Below are 20,676 nucleotides of genomic sequence, written 5' to 3'. Positions count from 1 at the left end.
ATGCTGAAGAGTGGTGGGAGGCAGAAATTACAAAGCGCAAAGGGATTCCAGGCATTCCTAAATCCACCATTTATATAAAGTAACCGCACCATAGAACACAGCCATTTTTCAAATTAATATATTGCAGGAAATATGGCGAAATGTGTTGCACACACACCAGCCACTTTTCTCAGCTTCTTGCTTAATTTGCTATTATGAAGTGGAGATAATCTGCTGGTGTTTCAGCAGAGGTCAATTCTGTCAGAGCCACAGCTCTTTCATTTAAAAAAATGAAAATTCCATGAGTTTTTCCCCCTAAGTAGTCTGAAGAATGTCTTGTCTGTGGCACTTTTGAAGACCATTAATTATACAACGGTCCATATTTGAACCACCATCTTCATAGAAGATCTTTGCAGTTAAAAAAAAAATTGCATCCAGGGATCATTGATAAGTATTGATTCCTTGATACTGAAATTAATCAGAAGCAAGCTAGTGTCAATTGGCTTAGGTCTCCAGAGATAATACTTCAGAACATGTTAAAACTGGATTTTACATTTTAAAGGTTGATAAAGGCTGGGTAATAAGAATCAATTGTACCAATTATTTTCATATGCTTTTAAGCTTCCTGAAAAGGAGCCACAGGCCTTGACAACTGGTGTCTCCTTTTCTTCTGTGGAAAAATCAAGTTTTCATCTCTCTCATTTCCAAAATAATTGATGGTATAGTCTGGTAATTTTGGTGTGTGCCTTATTCACAAAGGCCAACTGTGGATCTTCAATCCAAGACTGCTATTTGAAGAATAAGCCCATGATTCACCACAAATTGTCAATAATCCTATGCACACTTACTTGGAAGTAAACCACACTGCGTTCAGTGAGATACTTCTGAGTAAACATCTAGGGAAGTATACTGCTTTGACTGCCCATTCCGCCAGAACTGGACAGCCAAAGAGAGGCATACTTTATTGTCCAAGGATACAAGAATCGGAGCTCAGTGGCAGAACATCTCCTTTGCATGCAGAAGGTCCCAGGTTCAACCCCTATTATCTCTAGGTAGGATGCATAGCTGTCAACTTACAGATTTGAAAATAAGGGACCAGCAGCCTCAAAAATAAGGGATCAGCAGACAAAATAAGGGATTTTAGTCAATCAGCAGCAAAACAAAGCCTCAAGAGGTGGATCCCACAGCGCAGCAACCCGGCAAAGGCGATGCAGCAAGGAAAAACACCGTCACAACGCAGCCAAGCAACACAGCTGGAGCCTCCCTCCTCCCTGGCCGGCAGGGAGGGAGGGAGAGGAGCTGCTTCCTTTGAAACCCGGGAAATTTAAGGGACATCATCAATCCAAGACAGCAGCGGGAAACAGTGCTGGGATAAGGGAGTTTCCCGCCAAATAAGGGACGGTTGACAGCTATGGTAGGATGGGGAAAGATTTATGCCTGAAACCAGGTTTCTGACTGCCAGTCAGTGTAGACAATCTAGCTAGATGGACCAACTTATATCTTATTTTTAAAGAATTGTACAGTTCTCAGGAAACATTAGGCACTTTAGAATAATAACAATAACAACAACAACAATGCACATGAGATAATTTGTTGATATTGGGTGTGTGAGAATTGTAATGTGTATTTATATGCTATTCCATAGTTTTGCGTAGTTAAGTGGAAATTACCGATATAAAATGAAACTTCAGAAATAGAAGATCTTATACCTTTGCTATCTCCAGTAAAGCATCCACCACCAAAAACTGGGAACCCATTTGAAATTTGTTAGAACAGTGGATGACACAGATGTAGATCTGACACATAATAAACCATTGTGTGTGTGTGTGTTTAACCAGGACAATGGAAAGTGAAGAAGGGCGAAAAGCCTATATTGTGTTTCCTACCAGCAAGACCCATCCTTCAAGTCAGAAGGGGAGGAAGAGAGCTTTGAAGGGGAATGGGAGGCGAATTGACTACATGCTTTACACTGAAGAAGGACTCTATCTAGAGTGGAAAGTGGTAAGCCCAGTCACATATGAACAGGCATACTGATAACAGTTCTGCATGTCAGAATTTGGCATCAGCTGTGATGGACAATGCTTCTTGATTCAAGCAGCATTTCCTGCTCACTATGAACAGTCACCCTCTGATGGGATCCCATTATGTTAAGATGCCCATGGGAGGACGCCCAGTTTTGTTTTGTTTTGCTTCAGTCATACTGTAGGCAGGGCATCATCGTTCTAGAACTCAGAATCAGCCAATGGAACTGAATGTCAGAAGATTCAGGTCAGGCAAAAGACAGTACTTTTCCCAGAAAGCAAATAGTTAAACTGTGGAGTTCGCTCCCACAAGAAGTCAAGGTGGTCACCCATATGGATAGCTTTAAAAGAGGATTAGATAAATTCATGGAATACAAGGCTATCAGCAGGTACTTGCCACGATGGCAATGTTCTCATCCCACTGTTAGAGGCAGGATTCCTCTGAAGAGCAGTTCCTGGGACCCACAGGTGGGCAGAATTCTGCAGGTCACTATGAGAACAGAGCACTGGACTATTTGGGTCTTTGGCCTGATCCAGGCTCTTCTGATATGTTTATTTTCATCTGAAACCTTAAAAGTGGCGGACACACACACACACACACACACACACACACACACACACCATAGAGCTCTTTTTAAAAATCATTTCTTTTGCTGTTCCTCCGCAGGAAGTGGAAGAGTTCAGTTTCATTACTCAGCTGGCAGGCTTAACTGATCACCTGCCTGTTGCCATGCGCCTGATGGTTTCAACAGGAGAAGAGGATCCTTAAAAAAAAAGGACCGGTTTTTTGTCCCCCAAGTGTGTAGAGGAGGGAACTTCCAAACTTGTGACCAAGATGCAAGACAGAGTGTGGGATTTTTCGGATGCCCCCACCCCCTCCAGACCAGGCTTGACTCAGACTATCCTCTGGCTGCGATTCTACCTGCTTTTCAGATTCCTCTCCATTTGCATCCTGTTAGGAAGATGTTAAAAAGGGAAGCAGAGAACGTATGTGAATGTGTGCATGGGGAGATGGGGAAGGGAGGGGGGTGTCAGCCCACCCACAAGCGTCACGAGTTGCCAGGCAACCGGGCAAGCCTGTATTTCTATACTTTCACTGTGGACTTAAAAGGAACCAAGGTAGAAGTCCCAATTCTTTTGAACCAGTGCCATTCTTACAAAACAATTTTTTATATATATATACTGATATATAGCACAATTTAGTTTGTAATCAGTCTCTGTGTTAGTGCTGCTCCAAAAGCGAGTTTTCGAATCATTTCTTTATATATCCTTAATGAGCTAATGCTTAATTTCTCTCTTCTTTTTTTAAAAAAAATCCTTTTTCTTCCCCACCCCCTTTCCTTTCCTTTTTTCTTTTTAGCCTGTTAATGTTGTAGTAGCATGCCTGCGTCAGAAGCATGCCTCCACATTGCATGCCACTCACTTAGGAATGGAATGGTCAGTGAGGTACCATTGGGGTGGAGGTGGGTGGGCAGGTAGGGGAAACGAGAAGGATGGCAATGGTAATTCAGAACCCAAAGCATCCTGGCGACAGCATTCTTAGGACCTTGAAAACCCAGGTTTGGAAAACAGTGTCATATTGCCTATAAGCAGGCGACTGTCAAAACAGTAGGGCCAAATCCTAAAGTATTCTCTACCAATGCAATCCTGGAGATAAGATTTCAGAAGACACTATGGCAGATGTGGCAGATACAAGTGGCGGCATCTTTCCTGGACTGGTCCATTGCAGCTTGCAGTATGAGAGGTTTGGCACACAAACTTTCAAAGCTGTCTTATGTCACCACCTGACAATAAGTTGTATCTAACAAAGTGGAATGGAGATGCCCCTCATTCTCCTTCCCTCGGGTGTTGGAAGGAGGGAAGGGAAGGAGGTTCTGTTGTGCTTCTGGGAGTCCGTCTACTAACAGGACAACTTTCTTGGATACAACCCCATCAGTCTAATAATCTATCTCAACATTGTCTTCTCTGACTCTCTGGTGGCTCTAACCTGATCTGCAGCAACTTCTGTGTGGATGGGGCCATAATTACCCTTCAGGTTCTGAACTTTTGTGATACCAAAATGCATTTAATAATGCATATTTTAGAATAAAACGCCTACATTGAGACAAAATACATACTTAAATATTTTGTGATGAAATGCATATTGAAATCCATATCAAAATACCGAAATACAAATTCTTGTGCAGTTGTTGTTTTTTTTAAAAAGACAGATTAATACGGAACAGAAACAGATTGGATTTATGAATAAACACATGTAAAGTTGGCGTAGACTATGGAACCCACCTCAGTTATGTGAATATTGGAACGTTCCTCCACCAAAAGATGGTTCTCAGCACATGGAAACGTAGTATGTCAGGGGAAAGGCTAGCCTAAACCTTCTCCCTAGTGTGTTAGTTTTCTATAGGTGGTGAGCGGGAGAATTGAACTATGTAAACCCAGCCATCACAACCACAATGGAAATCCAGTGGATTCTGCTGAATGCCTGAATTGGCCCATAGACCTACTGAATATGTCAACAAAGTGGCACGGCTGAATCCCATGCAGTTCCAGTGCTGTCTGGATGAAGGAATCGCATGGAACAGATGGGTCATGTGCAATGCAACCACACCAGTGCTATCAACCCTCAAGGAGGTATAGCACCAATGCAGTTGCTTCCTATTCTGCCTGCCCATCCCAGTGGGATTTCTTCATTTGAACACAATCAGAGCAGCATGGGAACCAGTCACAGGGAAGCAGTGGCTACTCTAGTGATGTGTATATTAGTCCTCATGCATTGTGAGAACAGAAAGAGCAATGCAAGGAAATAGGTGGCAGAGAGCCTTAGCTAAAACACAAGCAACTTCACCAGAAGCGCATAGCAAGACACAGTAGGGAAGTTCTGTAAATTCTGAATCAGACACACTAAAAGGTGCCACATGCGGAAGATGTGCCTGTCACTCCAAGGAGAGGAAGATCTCACACATTACCATTTGTACCTCTTAACTTCTGTTGCAGAAGATTTGTTTGCTCGTTCTTCTCTTGTGCTGATGGACTTCCATTCCTGCCCCGCTCCCCCCAGCTTGGTAGTTCAGCTTGATTTGAGGAGGTGGACTGAAATTTCTGAACCCCATCCCTCTTCCCACAGCAGGGCTTGTACAGCATGTATGAAGGAAAGAGTGCCTTTAAACACATGCAGAGTGCCCAAGTTTTCCCCACTAAGAACCATCCAGTGTTCTCTGCCCACCCAGTGATAGAGGGAGTGGCTTCTGGGGCAGCGTGGCCTAAACATGACTTCCACTGTCCAGTCACAGCACCTCATTCGTTTATAACCTCATTCACTTGCAACACACAGGAGGCCGTGATGGCCATCAATTTGGATGGCTTTAAAAGAGAATTAGACTGGAGAGTTAGAATGAAGGAGAAGGCTATTGATGGCTACTAGCCATGATCTTGTGTTCGAATTCTGATTGCTGGTTTCCCACAGGCATCTATAAAGTTCATGAATAAGTACCCAACACTATTATCTATTTCCTACCTGAACACAAATTTATTTTATGAACTCTAAATAGACCCTCACCTGAAACAATCTGTTTCTCTCCTAGTCTGCACTTCTGATGTGACACTTTCCTTTTTTAGAAGTGACAAGCACACCTTCCAGAGCAGGAAGAATCTGTACCTCTCCAAAATAGTATTGCCACTTATAAATGGTGGAAGATCAAATGTCATAGATCAACCCAATCTGCTTTTCATATCCCTATGTTTCCCAGAATTTTCAAATATGCTTAAGCTGTTGTGGGCTTGTCATTCAGCATTATGCAGCTGCACACTGAAACATGTTCCTGTCATGTATTAGGTACACTGGGAAGGCACTATTGTTGCCTGTTCAGCTCCACGGTTGCCAAAATACATTAGGGTGTAGCATAGATTGAGCCAAGCCGCCCCACCAGTCTTTAGCGAAATCTCTGATTTCATAATGCTTCAAAATTCTGCGTTTCTGCAGCTAAGGATGACAGATGTTGTTGCCAGTGAAACATTTTGGATCATCTCGGGAGGGAAGGGCAAGCCCCCAGTTAGTGTATCTTTGTACAGATGCATTAATTGGGGGCCATCCTAAGTGGAGAGCATGTCTCAGAATCTGGCAACAGATCTCAGTGCTATGGCTGTGAGATTGAACAAGATGTACCATAGAACCAGATGGCTCCAGAAGCAGGGTTTTTCTTTGCCTCTTCTGAAAAACAAAGAACAAGAAATCAAGGAAGATGAAATAAAAGACTGGTGGATCAGAGAGAACTGATTGGAAATGATGCAAACATTTCTGGAGAAATGGAATACAGTGCAAACATAATAATAAAAAAATCAGTCATGGGATTTTCTCTATAAAGGACAGGGTGGGCCCACCTGAAATGACTCTAAAAGGGATTTGAAAACTGACTTGGACAATGGGATCTGTACCAGGTTCCGAAGTGAAGTCCATAATGGCTGCAAAGGCTTGCTACAGGTGGGCCATAGTCTGTGGCACATCATTGCACCTGTAAAATTCTGGAGACATCAGAGTGGGAAGAAATTTGCCTTTCCACAACCCTCGTAGAGAAGGAGACTTGACTGCCTCAGCTTTAAGGGGAATCACCTTTCTCCTCCCGTGCTTTGAAAGCCTAAGCAATAGTAAAACTTCCACAGATGCCTGATCAGGCCATTCCAAAGCAGGGAACTCCAGAAAGCAAATAGCTGTGAGCAGAGATTGCAGCAGACCTGCTAAGGCACCACCAGTGGTGCAGACTGAGACAGGGTGGAAGGCAGGGAGGCCAACTGGAGGCAGAGCCCGAGACAATGACAGGCGGCGCCAACTGACTCTACATTTGTTCCCATCCTCCTCCCTGCTGTGTTCTACAAAGGAGGAAGCTGACGGTCAGTGCCACCAGCCATTGTAAGAAAAAAGACAGGCAGGCTGTGAGGTTGGTGGGGCAGAGCCCATTTGCCCTAGATGACTAGCACCCACAGGGCTGCTTTGCATGTTCCAGGGAAGCAGAGACAGAAAGTGTATTAATCAGGGCTAGTTTGGATCATGTCCATATCAAAGCACCTTTATGGACTGTACCAACCCCTGTGGTGGTGATGACCAGGAGCAAATAGCATTTCATCGCCCAGTACAGAAATCAATCTGCAATAAAAACTGCTAGCACATTTGTAAAGCTAAGCAGGGTCCAGTATGGTTTCAAATTGGATGGGGGACTGCATGTTGAGATTCCTGCATTACAGGGGGCTGGACTAGATGACCCATGGGGTCCCTTCCAACTTTCTGATTCTATGAGAGAGAAAAGAAAAATGCTCCCTCCCCACATATTCATCTGTCTTCATTGCATCAAACTTTCTCTACAGGGGCATGAACCAATGGATTTTCTAGTTCATGACCCAAGCTAAACCTGACTGGTTGTTTTATCTGCAACATTGCTTCCCATTCTACTTTTCTGTTTTGCTTGTATTTTATTAACTTTTTTCTGTCCAAAGTATGAATTACAGCTCATATGCTGTCCACCATCTCTGTCTAGAATGTTTACCACTAGCAGTAAAACTAAGCCAAGGCGCAGTATTTAAATAGCTCCCTTTAAGCTGTGTAAATTACCACCAGATATCCACATTCTGTGAGTAGCTGAAGTAGACATGCTGTGTGGTCTATAAGCAATTGTACCAATTACTGCCAAACTGTGCTACACTATTTACAGTTTTAAAAACCCACAAAAGCTAACTGTCTAAATTACAGGTTACTTGCTGGGAATTCTTGTTTTTCTATAAAAGAAAGAAAGAAAGAAAACCAAACCAGGTTTTTCCTTCTTCCCCTTTCAAATTTAGATGCGTTAAGATTTCTTTTTTGTGTGAGTTGTGGGGTTTCTTTTCGGGGGGGGGTCAGGGTCAGTTTTGAAGTAAACTTTCTCAGAGTTTATCATTCTTGGATATTCTCCATTTTTAAAACTGTAGAAAATTTGATAGTTGTAAAAAGAGGTAGATACTTTTGGATTAATCAACAACAATGTCATTCGTAACCATTGAATAGTATTGTGGGTCAAACTTTGGGGAAACTTTTAGGCTGGGAATCGTATTCCTTTGCCTTATTAGTGCATTGACCTTGTGCCTTCTGCTGCCTTGATATGCTATGGGAGAGCTGGAATCCTGTTTGAGGGCAAATGGAAGAAATATACTTCTCATTCCAGAGAACGGTGTTTTGAAAAAGAAAAGTAAATTCCGTACATCTGTGATCACATTCTTTCCTGTTATTGCAAATTTACATTTTGTCCAGACAACAGCTGTATTATGTACATGGCCTAAAGTCCCTTAGGATCCAATTTTATTTTCAATGATGTGGACACCAGATGGAAGGATAAAACACCCAGATCTTGGAGCATATTCCAGTATTCCACATAACCCATTGGTGGGAGGAAGTCACAGGAGCGGTTTCAGTTGTCACTGAATACCACCTTCTCCTCCCTATTTGTTGGGGAGGGGAGAAATCTTGAACTTATGGGAAGGTGGTGAACATGGTGTGCCCTTTGTCACCTTGTCCTTAATCCCTAGTTGACATGTGGCTATTGAATCCTATGCATGCCATCCCAGTCCTGCAGATAAAGGCTGTCCCTGAGCTGCATGACTGGTGCTTGTTGCCATGCCTTGCCCCAGACCAGCCTTCCCCAACCTGCTGCCCTCCAGGTGTTTTGAACTACAACTCCCATCAGCCTCAGCCAGTGGCCACAGGGGTGGAAAGCACCAGGCTGAGCCAGAGGAAGCTGAGCACAGGCTCTGGTGTATGTTGAATTTATAAGTCTCCGATTCATGCACAGAGCGTCACAAAGGGTTATCACCAACCAAGCTCTAGTAAAAGTAGGCCAACTGAAATTAAAGGACCTAAGTTAGCCATGTCCAGTGGGTTTACTCTGAGTAGAACTAACCATGGAAATAACACAATCCTTTCCCATTGGCTCCCCTGTATGTTGCAAGGGAAAATGCCCTGATATATTCACATGCACACCAATCATAACTGTGTTAATATATGTCTGCATTTTGTATTTAGGCATTGGTTCCCAAGAACTTGATTTCCCACACTTCTACAACCAGCCAGTTCCCTACCAAAGGGACTCCCCCAAGTGTTTTTCTAAGACTAGGAAATGTTGACATTTGAACAAGCATCATGTGCACATGCACAACGCCAGCAAGGTGATACTAGAGATAGAGGATTTCTTATGAAAGCCACCTCAGGTTTGGCTCATGCCAACCGTTCAAAATGGTTAACTGGTCGACGCAACGAGCTCCCCAAAGGCGTGTTTAAATGGAAGAATCAAATTCAAAGGAGCAGAAACCATCTGCATCTCCTCATAGCCACTCATGACTCAATGAGATACTTGCTCCCTAATGGAGGATGAGACCAAGGTTTGTGCTGCCTGCATAATTTATAGAACTCTACAAGTATCCTGCGAGCCATAAAGCTTTGAAAATGGGTGGAATTTTTGAACTTCAGGAAAATGGGAACATATGGTTCTGGGCAGGGTCAAGTATAGTTAAATCTAGACGGGTGGTCATGGCAGGTCTCGCTATCCAGGAATAAGAACCCTGGACAGTTCCCAGTAGGTCTTGCTGGCTGAGTTGTGAAAGATATTTGCCACAATAGGGAGCTGAAGCCATCTGAGGCCTTCTAAAGCAGGCAAGACCTATACTGCATTAAGCCCCACCTCCTTGAAGGAGACATCTACATTCCTTAAGAGGTCCTCACCCAATTCTATGTCCTTTGGCTTCTGTGAGGTCTAGAACAGGTGCTGTTGGATATGCTGGTTGGGAATGATGGGAGTTGGAGTCCAACAACATCTGGGGACTTAAGGTTGAAGAACAGTAGTCTCATCCTCTAAGTCCAAGGTTGGTTGTAGGTCAACATCCTCTAGGCAGGAGATCACAGGACCAGCTACTGAATATTCTCTTCTGAGGAAAGTGACCTGAATCTTGCACTCATCTGAGTCCTCTTCAGAGTCCTGTGGGATCTAGCATCATGGTACATGATATGTATCTAGGAAGTATAGCCTGAGACAGCACTATGCTACTCTTAAAGTATTATATAACACTACCATGAATCCCCTTAGATACAGGATACTTTATTGTCCTTTTTAGAGTTGCCATGGAATTTCACCACGGACATTTTGAAAGTTAATTTGTTGGTCCCTTGTTAGGAGAAACATTTAGGGGATTTTAAGGGAAGAAAAAAAAGTTTTGAAAAACATTGAGCAAAGAGTTTTACAAGCACGCTTGTTTGGACTCACAATAACCAGGTTGCTAGGCCATGGTGTGCTGTGACCTGCCATTCACCAATCAGCATTAGGAATCCAAGTACAGGGAGTACAGGACTGGTGAGAAAACTCTCTGCAGAGAGAAAAATCCAGGTGTCAGAGGGATCAACAGATTTTGTTTAAAGTGATCCTTCAAGGTCATTTTTGGTTGATTCCTGCTACAGAGAAAAGTATTAGGAATGTCAAAGAAGGAAGGAAGGAAGGAAGGAAGGAAGGAAGGAAGGAAGGAAGGAAGGAAGGAAGGGGTTTTTAATGAGAGAAATTAAACAAGACCAACTATGTTTCCAAGAGAGCCTCTCCACATCCCTAATTCTTCTTAGGCAATTACAGGACATCAGGCCCCCTGGCTACTTAAGGGAAAACTGCTCAAGCTGAATTACCTTCAAGAATATGCTCAGGGCCCCTCAGTCTATAAATTCACAGCCCTCTTACCTAGGAGTAAGTCCTATTTAACTCAGTGGGACTTGTGTTTGAGCAAACAAGAATAGGACTGCACTATCAGTAACTGAGTGATTACACTGTCCATCATAGAATATGGTTTCCAACCGGATATACTCGATGTCAAGGGTCACCAATGTGATGTGCTTCCACTGTTTTAGACTTCACATTCCATCTGCCCCAGCCAGCATGCCCAGGGATTGTGGGAATTGTGGTCCTCAACATCTTGAGGGCATTGCACTGGCTATCCACACTCTTTACATACAGTCTGTAAGAACACACCCACCTTCACAACTTCCTCTCTTGAGAAATATTGGACTCAACTTCCTGTCTGTAGCTACTGCTGTCTGATATTCTGTAAGTGCTCTCCTTCCTTCCCTATTAATACTGTGCTTATTATTAGTGCAAAGTACATAACCTAATGGCTCCCCCTTGCCATGCCTGCTGTTGCTAGATGGATTTTTTAAAATTTGTTGGGTCTGATAGCTTTGTTAAATAATATTTAGCAACTGATGCTGCCCGTTAGCTACAACCTAGTGCTTGCCAGAGGTTATGTGCAAAAGGTGCTCCCTTATATTGAGTCTGTCCATCTAGTGCTTCTAGCAGGGGTCCCCTGTAGCCCTACCTAAAGATGCCAAGGATTAAGCCTGGGACCTTCTGCATCCAAGCAGTTCTTCTCCAACTCCCGTCAGTCCCAACCAGCATGGCCAATGGTCAGGGCTGATGGGAGTTGTAGTTCAGCAGCATGTGGAGGGCATCAGGATGGAGACAGGTGCTACTATGTTGATCAAGCATGATGAAATAGGGAGGGAAGGACATGTGTATACTTAGTATCAGCTTGTTCTTTCAAGGCAAGAGTTGGGTTTATTCCATATCTGTTTCCTGCTTCTTCCTATAACACAACATGTAGCATGACAGCACCACACTGCACATTCCTTGACACACAATAGTTGATTGTGCAGCATGGGGGTGGGGAAACATACAGCATAATGAACCACATTAATGGTTGTGTCATAGGATACATGTTACCAAGAATCACTGAGAGACAATAAGCAGCAGGGGCTCTGTGCTTCTTGAAAAGTTGAGGTCTGCCCAAGTTACAGGATTCACAGTGCCCAGCCTTATTCAGCTGAAGTGATCTCAGTCTGAAAAACCAGACAGAGAAGCAGCAGCATTTCCTGAAAGCGCCCTCCTTTCTCTTGCCTTGTTTCAATACTGCTGGGGTTTGTTAAACCACAGTAGTGGGAAACTGTGGTTTCAGTTCCAACTACATTCATACTGTGTTTCACAATCCTGGCTTCTAATTAGAGCTTAAACCACAGTTTCCCAGATCAGATATAAAATAGTGAAACAAGCCTGAGAAGCACTGCATAAAGTTGTAAGAGAGAAAGGAGGGAACAAAGCAGGTAATGCATGCCCAAACCTCTTCTTCTGGTAAACCATGGTTTGTCAGACTGAGATCGTTCTGTATCTGAACTAGGCCGCTATCTCAGACATCACCTATCTCATATACATAACAGCAAGCAGCCACAGTAGCTCAATAGACCCTCCATGTTCAGATGCAGTTTGAATACCGGGCACTGTGGACAAACAGCAGGAGAGAAGTCTTCATGTCTTGCTCTTAAGTTTCCCAGAGGTAGCTGGTTGGCCACCTTTGGTGAGAAAATGCCAGACTAGATGGACCTTTGATCTGATCAGACAGGTAGTTCTCATAATGTTCTAGATTGCCATGATTCCAGAAACGTCAGCCCTAAAATATGCTCTCCTCCTTCTCTTTCTCCTGCTTTATTGTTCTTCTCCTTCTCATCTTCCTTCTGCTCCTCCTCCTCCTTTTTCTTTTTCTCTTTCTCCCCCTCCTTCTCTTTCTTCTCTTCCATTGCCACATTTTCTTCTCTTCTTACCATTATGGAATACTCAATCGATGACCATGCTACTGCAGCTGGAAGCCACTTCCCTGAGTCCCTAATGAGTGGCTGCAGTCTCATAGAATCAGCCCAGTCCATTTTAACATATGGTTAGCCTAGAATGCAAATCTGCTAGTCAACACATATCGGCCCAGCTCACAGAGTGAAATGTTGCCTGTCTCTGTCCAGCTGGGGAAAGGGAGTTTGTGTAGACTTCAAACTGTGTAATAGAAAAATTCCCAATTTAACTGTTTTCAGTGACAAGACAGATTAATCTTTTTTAAAAAATAAATAAATCTGGTATTACTAAAGCGGTCATTCTCCTTTGTCCATAACCTGCACACAGTTTAACTATGAATCTTTGTCTTTTTAAATATTGTATTAATAGATTTAGAAAGCCTAAAAAAAAAACTTTTTTAATTTCAATGATTTTTTCTGTATTGTATCCTTCTAAAAACTAATGTTTTTATATGGTAAGCACATACAAACCTTCTGGCATTTTTGTTATGATTATATATAATATATAAATATATATTAAAGAAAGCCAAATTAAAATGTTCCATCCATTTCTTTGTGTGTAATGAAATGAAATCAGCTTACACCTCTCTCTCTTTTTTAAAAGATATTTTGGCAAATGAAGAGAAGTCTTTCTTCTTCACTTCTATGGTGCTGAAAGGAATATGGTTGATGCAAATGATATAATAAAATTTTAAGGCTAAAAAATACACCTTCTGTCTATTATGGATTCTATGGGCAAGATACTAGTGTGAAAGAAGGGGCAGAACATCTGATGTAAAACACATGTCTCACCCTCATATTTCTAAACGGAGGTGAACCTCTAAAGGCATAAAGGACATGGTTGTGGCACCATATATGCACTACATATATGGTGTATGTGGTTTGCCACATTTGGTGCAATCTGGCCGCATCAGTGTAAGAAAAATCTACAATGTGTTTACTTCAATTTACTTGGTCTACTGACCATAAACATCAGACACACTGCGGGGTTATCACTACAGCCACAGCAAAAGAAAAAGAAAAAGAAAAAAGAGGGGGAGACAATAGACATTTCCACGAGAAATAGATAGAAATACCAACCATTTTGACTCGGAACTCTTTCCTTTAAAAGTTGTCACCTGACTCTGATGATGACAGCAAGGAACATGGCTATACATTTCCATGATTGCAGGGCTGGAATCCACCATTAAACACAGAATTCCCCAAGGATAGGGAAAGTACTCAGCAAATAAAAAGGGATTTAATAAGTCTATAAAAATTGCAGTATAGGAGAGCATGTAATCTGAAACACACACAACCCGATTGCCAGAATCCAACAGGTTTTGGGGGATTCTGAGCTAGAATCAGGGTTTCCCACTGTTTGAAACAGATTCTAAAATGGCAGACATTCAAGTGGAAAATGCAGGCCTGCCAGGCTCAGGGATTTTGTGGCTTGAAGCATTAGCCTCTGAGGCTTGGGGCCAGCTTAGTGTGCACTGGGCTTGTTTGCAGTCAGGGCTCTTTCCAGGTGCGGAAGGGACCATTGGGGCGGTATGTACAGAAGCAACACCCATGATTGTTAGGCGGCATGTACTTAAAATATTAAAACCCAACCTTTAAATGAAATCAACTGTATTAAAACCAGGAAACAGCACAATGGCAACATAGCCATCAAAACATTACAATTTGTAAGGGAAAGGAAGGATCATTTTCTGCCTCCCCCCCACAAGCCCTGCAAATACAGTGGTGCCTCGGGTTACAGACGCTTCAGGTTACAGACTCCGCTAACCCAGAAATACCTGTAGTACCACAGGTTAAGAACTTTGCTTCAGGATGAGAACAGAAATCGCACAGCGGTGGCAGCGCAGCAGCAGCTGGAGGCCCCATTAGCTAAAGTGTTACCTCAGGTTAAGAACAGTTTCAGGTTAAGAATGGACCTCCAGAACGAATTAAGTTCTTAAACTGAGGTACCACTGTAAAGGTTAAGGTTTTATGTTCTGCTGTAGTAATTAGAAAAAAGTCCACTAAATGTTTCCAGAATGGAACCACCTGCCTTTATGCATCTGTAATAACTGTCGGAGGCAATCCGTCTCTAAATACCAGTTGCTGGGAACCACAGAACGGCGGTTTCAGGCCTTGGGCGGAATCCTTTAGTCTATCTTCTTAAATGGGGGGGGGCTGTGAAGTGGTGACCCACACCCCCCTTGTGGTGGTGATCCCAGGGTTCCCCTTTAAAGGGGTCTTGAGGGGAGACATTGGCCATACGCCGAGAGGTTGTCATTGCTCTCCCCTCCAACGGCGGTGAAACGGGGGGCAGGCTCTCTGAACATATCTCTGAACATATGTACCCCAGAGCCAGCCCAATCCCCCCACATTCTGGATAAGCCTGATGTCTCCCAGATGCCTCGCTGGGGACTGGTAAGGATAAACACCCAATGCGTGAGCCAAGGTCTCCCTACATCTGAAATTTAATAAAGTTGTGGCCAATTTTAATCCCATAGCACGTTGTCTTGAGTCATCATTCTGCTCGGGGGTCGCCTGGGGGTTGGGGGGACTCTGCCTGTCCACGCAATGGGCCTTCTCTGCAGTGGCTCCCTGCCTGCAGAATACTCTCCCCAGGGAAGTTAGCCTGGCGCCTTCATTATACACCTTTAGGCGCCAGGCAAAAACATTCCTTTTTAACCAGGCCTTTGGTTGATCTGATTGACATCCTATACCCTTTTAAAATGTGGCTCTTTGGGGGGGGGGTTATTGGGTTGTTGTTTTTATTTTGATTATATATACTGTGGTTTTTATGTTGATCTTTTCTGTGAACTGCACTCAGACCTCCGGGTATAGGGCAGTATATAAATTCAATTAATAATAACACAGGTGGCATTTATACAACACTGTTTATACAAGGTGGTCTTGAAAATAGGAATGGGAGGTATCCGATAGGGATGTAATTTTTGTCCCAGTCTTTCGAGTCCCAGTCACAGGGATCTGACTCTCCCAGTGTCCTATCAATAGGAATCAATAGCAGAAACACCAATTTGAGCCTCGTCTGAATCTGCCAGACCCGAATTTCACCCCTAACTTCAAAGCTAATTGCACTCACAAAACTTCATTAAGCTGACACGTCCTTCTGTGCGGATCAAAACTCTGCTGCCTTTGTTATTTAGAGTCCGGCCCTTGAGCAAGTTAGTATTGATCTGAGCTTGGTCCAGGCTCCCAAATCAGCTGAAATTCATCAAATACACACAAGCTCGAAGGAGTTTGACTTCTATTGATTGCAACACAAGCACCAAAGCCAAAGCATCCGGTTTGCTTTTCTGCCCCCTTTCCCCTGAATTTTTCTCAAGGGTTGCTAATCAGAAGCCATACGGGCAAGCTGAGCTGAAATCTGTGTTTCTTCTCTCGTCAGAGAAAAAGGAAATCAATAGAACTCAGGCTGATAAGACCATGCACAGGACGATGTTGTTTTTAATGAGCTCTCTCTTACACACACAAACACACACATCTTGTGAGACAAGACATCATCTCCCTAGCTGCTGCTTTCAGTATTGCTAGTATCCCATTTACAGTCAAAACGCTTGAGTTGAGCACTTCAGCTTTCAATAAAGGAGGCCCCCCAAGACCACAAATGTTCATTCTTGGGCATTAAACCAGCCTCCTAAGTGGTCTTATATGGGGGTTTCAAAGAACAGTGCTAGCTTTATATACTGGGCAGTGATAGGATACCTCTGGTCCGGGGTCCTAATTTGGTCCATGAGGCAATTTCCCTTAACACCAAACCCACCTGACTCACAAATGATGTTATATGTGATGTCAGGCATCCTGCAAAAGAAGAATCAGGAGCTTCAAGTGCACTCATGAATGTTTATTTGCAATTGTTGCTAACAGCACCAACCAAGCATGCCCCCTCCTTTTTTGTATTCTACTTACCTAAGGCAGCTGCCTCACTTTGTTTAATGGTAGGACTGGCCCTAAAATGCAGGTATTTCAGAGGATTTTGATGAATGTGAAAGTTGGGGGTATTGCAATTATTATTGCTTTTGAACCATTCATGTTGAAATAAATGATTCATATTTTTAGGGTGTACTGCTAATCTGTCATGGCTCAGCAAGGATCTGTCCCAGGTGGTTGAGTTTGGGGGACAGAAGGGGTAGGTAGCTTGCTGTTGATCCAAATCAGGCAGAGCCAGGTTTGTGCTTCAAGGGTCAAGTTCAAAGGCAGTAAAAGAGGGTCAAAAGGGACAGAGGTGTACAATCCAAACCAATCAGGGACAAGATCTCAGGTTGCAACTGAGGAGAGTGAGCCAGGCCGTGAGATAAGTTGCTCAGTTATTGTGTTTTTGAGTGTCTTGGTAAAACAGAACACCAATTAATCAAAAAGAGGCATTCGCCTATCCTTAATTAACACATACATCTAAGATGATGTGCCTCATTTACAGGAAAAGGTCTTCTAAGCCCTAAACTCATAGATGTTGAGAAAGCATATAGCTTCCCCCAAAGCATTTACACAGCTCAGGATGAAGAACCAGAATCCAGATGAGCTCAGGCACTAATGGTTGGGGTCATTAGCATAGCCAGTATTGATGTCTGAGCACCCTTAATTCACTGAACTAAAATGGAATTTGCCTTACAGATATACACGTTGAACATTAACCAGCACTTGTTCTGCAGAATCAGAACAAAACCTTGTATATATCACAGAGAAAGGGACCGGCTCATACATTCACTGCTGCATTGTGACAAACACACTGCTGTTCAGTGGTAATAGTGAAAGAGGGGAGCACAACTGTAAAAAGTCCTATTTCTTTCTGCTTTGTGTTCATGACTCAACAGAATATGAACTAGAAGCTGCTTTGCGGGGCACCACAAAGGATTCTCCCAAGCTTTTAAGAGGATGGGTCACCCATGCTGCACTCACAGGCACCAATGTGCCTGCTAGTAGCACCTCTTATGGTGCTAGGAAAAGTCTCAGTAAATATCCCCTCAAAAATCCACAATGCAAGGACTGCCTGCTCCTACGTGGAATATGCCCCCTTGAAGCATGCCCACATTTCACTGGATGCCAGTTCTGAACAAAGGAAGGGTGCAAACAGCTTCTTTCTGTGTGTGAGCATAGCAGTGGGTGATGTAGGTGCGTTTCCCCGTTCATGGGGGGAGGGGAGAGTGGCTGGGGGGCATTTTATAATCCTATATCTTTCTGCTCCTTTAAATGTATCCTTACACAAAATCCTGAGGTAGGTTAGAGTGAGATGGTGACTGGACCCAGGGTCACCAAGTGAGCTTCATCAGAAGTGGCACTTTAGGCATGCCTATAGGTTCATAGTAGTTTAATTATTTAAAAACAAGTGGGACTTGCATCAAAATGTTGCCATGCAGAGTATTCCTGTTCAGGGTTCCAATACGCCAGTAACCCTTTTCTAGGATACTCCATTCCAGCTGCCCTCCATTCCCACACACCACAGCAGTCAATGAGCCTTTGGGCTTCCCCCAAATAATTTTTGTATTTCTGCAAACTATGCTGCATTCCCATTCCTCCTTGTGTGGGTGGCTTATGCTACAAAAAGGATTCACTCAGAGAATGAGTTCACTATTAGTACATAGGATAAAATAAAGACACATTTCCTATTTTCTACCAAGGGTTCCAGAAACGAGTTGGTTACCATCTAAATACCTTTTCAATAACATTGTGTATCCTTTTGATATCACACACAAAAACACCTCCCTGATGCTGTTGATTAAATGGGCAAAGGCTTTACCGCCCTCTAGTGGATCTCATAAAGGATGGACACTCAAAGTCTTCAACAATAATCTCAACTGCTGCCTATCATTATAGTAGTAGTTTTCAACTGTGACCCATCAGATGTTTCCAAAGAGAAGATCAGTAATTAGGGGTGGGCATGGAGGCACATGCTTGTCATCCCTGACTGATCCACCTGTGCAATTTGTGGCCAGTGAGGTGTACTTGGTATGTTCTGGGCCAGCGGCCTAAATTAATTTAGTCTGCACCCTAGGACATGCTATTAGATTTCATACAATGTGCTGAGTTTCCATAGCAGACATGCAGAGATTTTCGGCAAATGAAGGGAAGGGATCCCCAGAAACTGAACCTATTGAATTAGCCTTGCCACAAGTCAGGGCATTGGTATACCGCACCCAGCCAGGGTTTCAGACAATGATCATTCCCACCTTTTACTTCCTATAGTTCTCTCAATTGAAGTTGCGGGGGCTTGAAATTGGAAACCTTGTGCATGCAAGTTTGTAAAATTTCATTGTAATATACAAAATTTCATTGTATATACAATGTAAGTGTTGGTTTTGGTGTCTTCGGGTGTCTTCCCGTGTAAGAGTCGGGGTGTCTGTGCGACGTTTCGACGAGGTCTCACTCGTCATCTTCAGGCTGGTGCTTTCGGCTTCTTGTTACTGGAACAGAGCAGAGTCTGGTGTTTGAGTTCCTATAAATACTGTTGAGGGGTGTGGTGTATAGCCTCCAACGTTCTGGGCAGAGAGGAAGTTCCTAGATTAGTGTGCCTTTTCTTCTTTTGTTCCTTGATTACTTGAGGGATATCTTGAGTGATTTCATGAGTGATATTCTGAATACCACTGGGTGGGTCATTAAGTGTAGATTAGTTACTAAAGCTTTTGTGTCTTGACCTCTTGAGCTTGTGAAGAGTTTTTCTGAGAAGATGGCTGTGCTGCATTTAGTTGTGCTCTGGCTTGGCTTCGTGTATAGGGGCGAGCTGTGGTTTTGTGCTTTGTGCCAGCCAGATCTGTGTAGGGATTGCAGGGGGGTGCAGCATCCGGAGGTGCCACTATAGTTTGGCTACTGGATGGAGTCTGTAGTATGTCTGTGGAGAGGGTCTGGGTTTGGGTCTGGTGTGGTTGATTGGTGACGGCGTTCTGTGTGCCTCTGGTTCTGGTGTCGGTTTTTGTGGGGAGGGCTAATTTCCAGATGTCTGGCAGGCGGGACGTGTCGTCACGCTTGTTCATGTTGTGAGGGTGTTTCTCTATCTCGATGGCTTCCATGATTATTCTCTTGTGGTGATGTTCCATGTTAAAGAGCAATTTGGAATCTGCAAAATTAATTTCGTGTCCTGTTTCTTTCATGTGTTGGAAAAGAGAGGAAGTTTTTTCTTCTTTTTTGACGGCATTCTTGTGTTCTGCGATACGTGCATTTATTCGTCTGTTTGTTTGTCCAATGTACGTGGCTGGGCAGACTTTGCAGGGTATTTCATAGACCCCTTGGTTTTCCAGCTGGATTTTGTCTTTTGGGTTTCTGAGGATATTGGCTATTTTTTGGTTGGTGCAGAAGGCTGTTTTGATATTGTGTTTGTGGAGGATTTTGCTGATTTTGTCTGTAGTGCCCTTGATATAAGGAAGGAGGGCCATGCCATTGTTTTCTTCTGTGTCTTGGTTTTTGGGGGGTGTTTCTTTTTGGATTAGCTTCGTAACCCTGTTTTTCTGGTATCCATTGGCGATTAACACATTTGAGAGATTCTGTAACTCAGTTGTCAAGTGGTCTTTGTCAGCCAGGCGTTTGGTTCTGGAGATGAGAGTCTTGGCTACGGAGTTTATTTGTGCAGGGTGGTGGTGTGATTGTGCATGTAAGTAGCGGTTGGTGTGTGTTTTTTTTCCGGTAGATAGTGTGTCCTAGGGAGCCATCAGGTTTTTTGTAGATTAGGACGTCAAGAAAGGGGAGTTGGTTGTTGTCTTCTATTTCCATAGTGAATTGTATTTTGGGGTGTAGGCTGTTGAGATGTGTGAGGAAGCTATCTAGTTTTTCTTTCCCGTGTGGCCAAATTACAAAGGTGTCGTCAACATATCTGAGCCAAAGTTTGGGTTTGTGTTCTGACTTGTCTAAAGCATTGGTTTCAAAGTGTTCCATGTACAAATTTGCGATGACCGGTGAGAGGGGTGATCCCATAGGTGCTCCTTCTATCTGTTTGTATCTTTGTCCATTGTGGATGAAGTACGTGTTGGTTAGGCAGTGGTTGGTCAGGTCCAGGATGTATTTGGGGGGGTTGTATTTGTTTTGAATGGCTGTCAA

At 43.4% G+C, this 20,676-nt stretch overlaps 1 protein-coding gene across 1 annotated transcript in view; it reads left to right on the top strand.

The window, feature by feature from the left end:
* The window catches only part of SMPD3 (sphingomyelin phosphodiesterase 3), a 122,871-nt gene extending 119,027 nt beyond the window's left edge, over positions 1-3,844 (top strand). Inside the window, exons 8-9 of the mRNA XM_082232329.1 lie at positions 1,818-1,980; positions 2,668-3,844. Coding sequence (XP_082088455.1) covers positions 1,818-1,980; positions 2,668-2,769 — 265 coding nt within the window. The 3' untranslated portion in view covers positions 2,770-3,844. The remainder of the gene's footprint in view (positions 1-1,817; positions 1,981-2,667) is intronic.
* The last annotated feature ends 16,832 nt before the right edge of the window (positions 3,845-20,676 follow it).

The sequence above is a fragment of the Podarcis vaucheri genome (genome assembly GCF_965113315.1).
Source record: "Podarcis vaucheri genome assembly, chromosome: 7".
NCBI lineage: Eukaryota > Metazoa > Chordata > Lepidosauria > Squamata > Lacertidae > Podarcis > Podarcis vaucheri.
Note: the sequence above shows the minus strand (reverse complement) of the source record. Positions and strands in the feature narration are given on the sequence as shown.